At 38.2% G+C, this 9,735-nt stretch overlaps 1 protein-coding gene across 2 annotated transcripts in view; it reads left to right on the top strand.

Moving 5' to 3' along the window:
* LOC106877798 (estradiol 17-beta-dehydrogenase 8) overlaps nucleotides 1-9,524 on the top strand; it is a 17,121-nt gene extending 7,597 nt beyond the window's left edge. Inside the window, exons 2-8 of one of the 2 annotated variants that reach the window (XM_014926813.2) lie at nucleotides 3,479-3,607; nucleotides 4,462-4,649; nucleotides 4,875-4,970; nucleotides 5,896-5,981; nucleotides 7,039-7,166; nucleotides 8,285-8,359; nucleotides 9,213-9,524. In XM_014926813.2, coding sequence (XP_014782299.1) covers nucleotides 3,479-3,607; nucleotides 4,462-4,649; nucleotides 4,875-4,970; nucleotides 5,896-5,981; nucleotides 7,039-7,166; nucleotides 8,285-8,359; nucleotides 9,213-9,229 — 719 coding nt within the window. In that variant the 3' untranslated portion in view covers nucleotides 9,230-9,524. The remainder of the gene's footprint in view (nucleotides 1-3,478; nucleotides 3,608-4,461; nucleotides 4,650-4,874; nucleotides 4,971-5,895; nucleotides 5,982-7,038; nucleotides 7,167-8,284; nucleotides 8,360-9,212) is intronic. The other variant, XM_052975348.1, reaches the window with a different exon arrangement.
* Nucleotides 9,525-9,735: the final 211 nt, after the last annotated feature.

Below are 9,735 nucleotides of genomic sequence, written 5' to 3' on the forward strand. Positions count from 1 at the left end.
GCTATCAGTATTTTCTTGCCAACTATCTCTCTCTCTCTATATCTATCTATGTATGTGTGTTATACATATATTACATGTGTATCTGCATTGTATGTATGTATATGTGTGTGTATATTGTATGTAATGTACTGTTTGCATATATTTGTGTATATAGGAAGGGCATCTGGTGTTAGGAAGGGCATCCAGCTGTAGAAACTCTGCCAAATCAGACTGGAGCCTGGTGTTGCCATCCGGTTTCACCAGTCCTCAGTCAAATCGTCCAACCCATGCTAGCATGGAAAGCGGACGTTAAACGATGATGATGATGATGATGATGTGTAATGTATGTATGTATATTATGTGTGTGTGTGTGTGTTGTATGTAATGTAATGTTTATATGTATGTTATGCGTATATTGTATGTATGTAATGTTATGTGTGTGTTTGTTGTATGTAATACAATGTTTGCTCGTATCTATGTGTTTGTTTGTGTGTATAAATTCATTATTTACATCAAAAGTCTGATAAAATTTGGTTTCCTTTTCTTTCTGTGTCGCCTTCAATTAATCCATAACACGTGGTTACAGATAAGCAGACATACAAGGTTGGAGGGGAGGGGGAAAGAGCACCAAAACTTGGAAATTATGTAATTTATACATATATTATTTCTGTACAAGTATAACGCTTCTGTAATTTGTGTGTATATATATATATATACAATTGTGTGTATGTATATGTGTGTCTTTAAACAATTATACACACACACACACACACTATGGTACATACAGACATCTACATATGTAATCTACATTTGTGTTATGTGCGTATATTCATTCATACATTCATACAGAACTACATCAAATAATAATAACAACAACAACCACGACCAAAGAAACAAACAGGCTGTTTGCTATGTAGGGCATGTAGTTATTGACTTTCAAAACCGGCCCAAACTAGCTCATTCTTGTTTATAGTGGAAATACTGTGCTCTGTGTTCATATATGTATATTCACATGTTGCATACATATATACACGCATGTCAATACCCATAGTCACACACATACCACACATATACACATATGTGTGTGTGTGTTGTGAATTTCTGACCTGATTCATGTGGCTGATGAGAAAATATTACATTACATATTTTTGAGGTTTTTGCTTTCTTCAAACCAGGGAAGAAGACAGAGAAAAACAAAAAGCGGGGAGGCGTATTTGTAGAGGTTTATTTGCAAAGGTGGCTTCTATGATCGATAGCCTGTTGTTATTGTTAGTGCTGTTGTTGTCTAACCCCAAGTGAGCCCTGCCTAAAACAGAACGATGATCAAAAGCCCTTTCTATTTTAGTGTTCTCAGCACAGATAACAGCTATCCAACATGTCCTTTTTTTAAGATGCTAAGGGCAGTGGTTCCCGACCTGTTCACCAACAAGGAGCTGCCGCCACCTCTCTCATTTCACTTAAATGAGATTTTTCACACATACACCTCTCCGCTCCTTTTTTCTGAAAGGTCTGTCTAGCTCCATAAAATGATATTTATTAACGAACTTGTTTTTCCCCAATTCATCTCCCAATTGGAAGATGTGTCTATAAATTGAATATTAATTAAATGTAACTTATCAATCAATATACATGTTTCGTAGTCAAACACTGCAGACTTTATAATCGAACACAGCTCACTCACTGATTCCAGCTTTGGACTGGCTGTGCTCAAGTGTGGTTTGGAGGGGATTTGACTGCTATTTCCAGCAGGCCAAGTGACCACATACAGGCTCCTTTCTATCAGATGCTGTTCATCCTCAATTGAATAGGTCTACGATTAAAAGCATTCCAGCTGTGACCATCCTGTCTTCTGTCCTACTTGCAGGAAACTCAAGAACACATTATGCAATATGCCTTTCTGTTTTGCAGAAGATGTAATATTTAGGGTGATTTGGCTGCTATTTCTAGCAAAATGAGCAACCACGTAGAAGCCCTTATATCAAAAAGGTCGAGAAGCACTAACGTAGAGGTGGTATGCTAAGTAAGTGCTGTAACGGATTACTAGGGCTCCAAGTTTATAGCTGAGATGGTAGTTATGGAGCCATTGCAGATTTCCGATATATATATATATATATATATGTATGTATAAGTATATATTTGTGTGTGTTGTGTGCAGTTATATTCCATTTCCAGTAACTGATTCGGCTTATTACATATATAAATAAATGTTAAATAAGTTAATATTGTTAACCAAGTTTAAATTTCGAAGTAAAAAAAGTTGATTTTTTTTTCTTTCTTTTAATACAAAAAAGAAGTTATTTGGTAACATATGTCTAACAAAAAAATAAATATAACCCACCAGGTGGGCACAACATTCGGTACTTTACTAATTTAAGATTTCAGATTGAGAGAAATAACCATATCATATTTATTTATTGTTGAAGAGAACATGAAATATATAAAAAAAAGAAAAAAGTAATAAGTTTATTATTACATTTTTTGCAAAAAAAAAACTATAATAATTAGGGTTAACTTTGTGAACTTGTAGTTTTGTATATAAATATTCCTTTGATGTTGACTGTTTATATTTTTCTTGTTCATTGGATTGTCATAGCTTAGGAAAAGAAATAAAGGAAAAAATTCTCATTAACATGACAGAGAATATCTTAAGATAGACACAATATGCATTTGTGTGAAAAGGCAGAGACGCGTGAATTAAATATAGTGATTGTTATGGCAGTGAGCACAGTGAGGTGGTGTGGTTGCCAAGTGGTTAAGTGTGTTGGGATGCATACTCATAGATTGTGAGTTCAAACCCATTGCGTATGCTTCGTTGTATTTTGGGGCAGAACATTATATTCTTCATTGTTTCTGTTCAAGGATGTCAAATGTGAGAGACGATTGTCCTGCTGAGGAGGAAATTTATTTCTCCACAGAGAAAAGTCTCTGATGTTGTAAGCTCTTTTCTGCATTGCCTCTTACTGGTCAATAGGTACCACCTGTCCATTTGGAGAATGTTAGCTATGATAGCTTGGGGCCATGTCCAGAGAGAGGATTATCCCTACCGTTATGCACTATATTCTGTATTACCTCAGTTCACCCTGGCTGATAACTGGGGGCGACACACTGCATCATGTCGCATTCCTTAAAAAGGGGCAGCAGCCTTTCTGACTCTGCCAATTACCATCCTGATGGATTCACCAACTGTCAGTCTCACCTTTGTACTCACTCACATTTTCTCATAACATCTTGTAAAAAGCACTCAGTCCACTCTGCAGGGTGGTTGGTGTTAGGAAGGGCATCCAGCCATAAAAACTGTGCCAAAACACACACAGAAGCCCCGTGCAGTTTCCTGGCCATGTCAGCTCCTGTCAAACCATCCAACCCATGCCAGCATGGCAAGTAGATGTTAAATGATGATCTCCACTTCACAGTGCCTTAAGCCTCCCCTCATAACACCTCCTCCTGCACCTCACAACAGTTCACCTAATTGTTTGCTTTCCTGTTTTCTGCTATCCAGGAGCTGCCAGTGGCATCGGTCGCAGTGTATGCCAGGTGTTTGCCCGTGAAGGAGCCAAGGTGGCGGCGGTTGATGTCCAAGCATCAGGATTGCAAGAAACACTGAAGCTCTTGAAGTCGTCTTCTCCAGGTATTTATTGGACAAATTGAGTTTTGCTAAGTCAAAAATACAAGTTTGGTTCCTAACCACATGATCTGGAGTTCAAGACTGTTGCATGGCACCTTGGGCAAGTGTCTTCTGTAACGTCTGGCTGACCAAAAGCCTTGGGAGTAAATTTGATTGATGGAAACTGAAAGAAATCTCATATATATATGTGTGTGTTCTTCCTGTCATCAACCCTCACCTGTTTCCAAATAAGGCAATATTTCTCCATGGCCAGACATGTTTTTCATGGAAGACTGGAAACGAACAACATCACTTGTATGATGAGGATTTTCATTTACAACCATCACATGATGTCTAGACAAGGGCTCACACACCACACAACAGGCTTCTTTCAGTTTCCGTCTACCAAATCCATTCTCAAAGCTTTGTTCGGCCCAGGATTATAGAAGACATTTGCCCTGAGGACTCCACATCCCACCCCATGATCTTCTCAGGAATACTTTGCTGATAGTGGGGTACTTTCCAGAATTTTTCACATTTCATATGATGTAGTACACGCATTTTATTTTTACTGGCCAATAGGAAAAGTTGTGAGAACTGATTTGCATATGATTAGCATTTTACATTTTCAGGTAAAATTAAGGTAAAGTTTCCTGTCAAAATGAACAGAATCTTCTGGAAATTGGCGAATGAATATTTCTCTTTTTTCTTAATCAATCATAGAAAGGAGAGACAGTATTCCTGACATTTACAGAAATACTCAACTCTTTACCTCATTTCCTTGGAACTGTGAGATCAATGTGGTATAAAAAATTCTCACCGATATCATCACCTGATATTGTTTGTCAACATACAGCATATGGGCTTTATCTTTCTAGGGGACCACCATGCTTTCCCAACTGATATCTCACTGCCCCAGTCTGTAGCAGAGATGATCGATCAAGTGTCCAAGCAGTTCCAGGATGTTCCAACTGTAGCTGTGAACAGTGCTGGCATCGTCCGTGACAATCTGCTATTACGCAGCACTGATGAGGATTTTGATAAAGTTATTGACGTCAATTTAAAGGTTTGTTTCTTTGTATCTGTCTTCTGCTGTGGACGTTTTGAGTAATGGGATGTATGTTTGTTGTGGAATTGGTGATTGGTTCAAAGCAATGTGAATAGATAAGTTTTCATGTTTAATAGAGTAATTCTGTATGTTAAAAGGGTTAAAGGAGTTCTGTATGAAGATGGAAGGGTTTCGGGTTGTGTTTTTACACCTGATATTTTTTTTTTTTTATTCTGTTGTCAGGGTACCTACCTGGTGATGAAGGCTGTGGCACAGGTGATGATGACTAAGCATGTTGAATGTGGCTCCATCATCAATATTGCAAGCATTGTTGGGAAGGTAAGTAAGGAAACCCCACCCCCTGCCATCTTTGTGATGCGGGTGGACGGGGGGAGCTGGTTGTTTATTGTGAAGAGCTTTTGCACTCCTTATCTCTGTCAATATTAACTATTAGATGAAAGGCGGTGAGCTGGCAGAATCGTTAGCACATCAGGTAAAAACGTTTAGTAGCATTTCATCCGTCTTTACATTCTGAGTTCAAATTCCTTTTGGGGCAGTTGAGTACTGGGGTCGATATAATCAACTTACTCCCTCCCCTGAGCTTGCAGGCCCTGTGCTAAAATCTGAAAGCAGTATTATAGATGCATCAGATTTTCTTGTCTTATATGTAAGTCTGACACCATCATCAACCCCTAGGACATTACGGTCTCAAGTCCTTGGGCTCATAGGGTTGGTTGCCATGGTTATAAGTGACCAAGATCACCTGGAACCATGTGGTTGGAAAGCCCCCACACTTGTGTCCTGTTCCTGAATCAACATCTAAGTGGCTGAGTATTCCAAGACGTGTGTACCTTTAATGTAATTTTCAGGTAAAATCAGGATGACACAGTGTTTGACAGAGGCTGTTAGAGTCCGAATCCAGCTGATGGGAGCTTCTGGATAGTTCCTCTCTGACCAGTTTCACTCACAAGATATGGGGCAACTTTGGGCTGTAGAATATGATGCTTGCCTAAGATGTCATGCTGTGAGATTGAACCTGGGAGCTTTTGGTTTACAAAGCAAACTCCTCAAGCATTCAGTCATACTGCACTTGCACTCAAAAATATGTCAGAGAAGCAGATTTGAAACCATTACAGCTTGGGATGAAGGGCAGACATTCAGCATTTGAAATACAATAAGGGTTACGTAAGGATTTCATGTTATTTATAGTGGTACTTGGTGTTATTTGGTAACATTGGTTCTTTTTCTTTGTGTGTCATTCTAGTATGGGAACATTGGACAATGCAACTACGCAGCATCAAAAGCTGGAGTTGAAGGATTAAGTAAATCTGCTGCAAAAGAACTTTCCAGGTAAGTTTGTGTACATAGCTTAACTCCCACTCCACCCATTTTTATTTATATTTTTTTTAACCATAGTTCTGCTGAAACACACTGCCTTCATTTCAAATAGCAAAGAATTTAGTGAAATAACTTTGTCACTATTAAACTGTTGTTTGAAAAATGAATTAACACGAAATTTTAATGGCAGGTTTTAATTTTGATTACTTTAAAACAAGCAGCTTGTATCACAGAATCAAAGGTGATTTTGGACAAATTGCTACCAAAACGCTTATGAACCTGGCACTTTATCATTTCCTTTTGCTGAACAAACAACTCTGGTTGTCGAGTGGTAGTGGGGACAGACACACACACACATCATCATCGTTTAACATCCATCTTCCATGCATGCATAGATAGGACGCTTGACAGGAGCTTGCCAAAAAGAAAAGCAACCTTAAGCTATTGTGTCTGTTTTGGCAAGGTCTTTACAGTTGGGTGCCCTTCCTGACACCAACTATTGCCAGCTAAGTGGACTGGAGTAATGAGAAATGAAATGTTTTGTTTAAGAACACAATTGCCCAGTCCAGGAATTGAAACTACAACCTTACCATCATAAGCCTAACCACTAAGCTACATGCTTCCACACACACACATATACATGTGTATGTGCGCGCATGCATAAGTGTGCGAATGTGTTTGTCTCTCATTGTCTAGACATCATGTAATGGATGTAAACGAGCGCCATTGTCATACAAGCGATGTTGTTCATGTCTAGGCTAATGTGAAAAACAGATCTACCTATGGGGGAAATATTACCTTACTTGGAAGCCTGTGAGCGTTTGTGACAAGGAGGGCATCCTGCCGTTGAAAATATGCCTCAACAAATTCCGCCTGACCCAGACAAGTTCGAAAAGTGACCGTTAAAACGATGATAATGACGATATTCGCTCGATTATCAAAACCTCTTCACCTGTTTTCATGAATCCAGGCAAGACTGAAATTGCTCAGGTGCCAGGGGAAATAACTTTGCTTGTATTAAATTTTGTTAAGTATATCGTAAGAGTAAAATTTGTTTTATTTGTTGCAGGTTCAATATCCGTGTTAACTCCGTTCTGCCGGGATTTATTGATACTCCCATGACCCAGAATGTTCCAGAGAAACTTTTACAGCATGTAACCAAGTTAATTCCAATGCAGCGACTTGGAACTCCTGAAGGTTTGTGTCATTCATATTACACTGGACTGGTTTCACTCCACTGCACGGCACTTTGCTCAAGTGTCTTTGGTTGGCCCTGGGCCGGCCAACCAAAGCCGTCTCAGTGATTTGGTAGATGGAAACTGATAGAAGCCCGACGTGTGTGTGTGTGCTTTGTTTCAATCACTAGACTATGGCCATGCTGGGACACCTAAGTGACAAACATTGAGATAATTAGCTGAGAAATTATTTTTAAAAAACAGCTAAAATGTTTCTTGGGCAAGGTCTTCCACTATAGCCTTGTGAGTGGATTTTGTAGATGGAAACTGAAAGAAGCCCATCGTGTGTGTGTGTGTGTATATATATATATATATTCGTGTGTCTGTGTTTGCCCCCCCCCCACATCGCTTGACAACTGATGCTGGTGTTTACGTACCCATAACTTAGTGGTTCATCAAAAGAGACTGATAGAATAAGTACTAGGCTTACAAAGAATAAGTCCTGGGGTCGATTTGCTCGACTAAAGATGGTGCTCCAGTATGGCTGCAGTCAAATGATTGAAACAAAAGAATATTGGTAAAATTAATTTTTTAGAATATAATTATAATCAAGGGCTCTGGAATGCCAGCACCTATATGCTAGAAATAGATGATGATACGTATGTCTGCATGTTCTCGTCTTGTGATGGTTATAGAAGAGCATCACCATCATACAAGCAATGTTGTTTGTTTCCAGTCTTTTGTGACAGGGACGTTAAATGGTGATACATGGTCGTTATCTCTGCCATTTGATAATTAGGATTCAGTTGTTTGACCAACTGAATTATCTGTCATGTGGCTGAGGTATTCCAGTCACATGTACCCCTTAATGTAATTCTTAGGCAGGAGAACAGTGGGAAGTTGCCCAGGGTCCACAATTCTGTGGCTTGCTGTCCATTAAAAGTATTATAGGGCCTAGTGCATTGATTAATCTTAAAGTGCTGGTAGGAAGACCCTGTTCTTTGGCAGAATTAGTATGGCACAGTGTGTGTGTATATATATATATATATATATATATATATATATATATATATATATATATTGTATCATTGTTGTCTGTCTTTAGAGTTGATCAGTTCTTTGTTTCTCTTTTAATTTCAGATGTTGCAGAAGTGTGTTTGTTTTTGGCTTCAAAACGCAGTGGATATGTAAATGGTGCTTCTATAGAAGTTTCAGGTAGGTTTTTTATATATATATATATACACACACATACACACAGTATAATATAATATACCCTGTTTGAAAGCTTATATACATATACGAGGACAGCTGCATAAAAAAAGTGGTGAGCGCTAATTGTGGAGAGTACATGGGAAGGGGTAGACCCAGGAAGACATGGGTTGAAGCAGTGAATTTGAACTCAGAACGTAAAGACAGACAAAATACCAATAAGCATTCTCGCCCGATGTGCTAAGGCTTCTGCCAACTTGCCTCCTTGACCATCCTTAAATATTAACAAAAGACAGGAAGGGTTGGGAGAGGAAGTAAAGTAGTTGTATTGGATAAAAAATATTTCTTTAGAATGTATGTAAAAGTACATTTAATATTGAGCAGGAGTGAGAGAGGTGGGTGGGGAGAGAGATAGAGAGGGAGATAGATAGAAAGAGATGGAGGGAGAGAGCGATATATAGAAAGAGATAGAGGGGGAGAGAGAGAGAGTGTGTGTGTGTGTGTCTGTGTGTATCATGTTCCTGGAATCAATACATTAATTGTCTTGCAAAGCATTTTTAATAAGTTTGTTGTTAAATCCGTATTCGTTTACAGGCTTAATTAGCCCTTGTTTAATATGTTCCGAGTTATATAGAGTTCCCCTTACATAAGTCCCAAGTCACTCTGGGGTTTGAATAAAATTGGGAATGTGATGCATGGATGCCAGGGAAATACGTCCTGGATATCACATGTGATAAACAGGACAGACAAAGAGTTAAGACAATTATTAAGGGAAATATATCATACATAACCATGGCTACCAATCCCTGTATTTTTCTCTAAATTGTTTAATTAAAAATTTTTTCCCTCTTGTTCTTAGGTGGCCTCAGAATGTAAACCAAGGTGATTCCTAGTGTTTACTTGCAAATAATTGATTGCTGTGACCAACACACGAATACATAATTAATGTGTGACGATTAAGCTAATTACCAACCAGCTTCATATCAAAGATGGAAATATATCGTTTATTTTTTAAATTGATTTTACTTTAAAATCTTGTGTATTTACTGCTAATTAATTTTTTTAAATAAAAGAATTGTAGAAAAATATATATTATACATATAAAAATTCAAAATCATTCTAAACTTTTTTTTTTTTTCTATTTTGAATAAATAATTTTTAATTTTGTACATATCTGGATTTTTTTGTTTTTTTTCATTCAACCAGCTAAGTGCATCATCGTTTCATGTCCACTTTTCCCTGCTGGCATGGGTTGAGCAGAGTCTATTGAGGCAAATTTTTCTGATTGGACGCCTTTCCCATCACCAACCATCACCTGTTCCCCTCATCATCATCATCATCGTTTAATGTCCACTTTCCATGCTGGCATGGGTTGGACGGTA

This window comes from Octopus bimaculoides, chromosome 21 (genome assembly GCF_001194135.2).
Source record: "Octopus bimaculoides isolate UCB-OBI-ISO-001 chromosome 21, ASM119413v2, whole genome shotgun sequence".
Classification (NCBI taxonomy): Eukaryota; Metazoa; Mollusca; class Cephalopoda; order Octopoda; family Octopodidae; genus Octopus; species Octopus bimaculoides.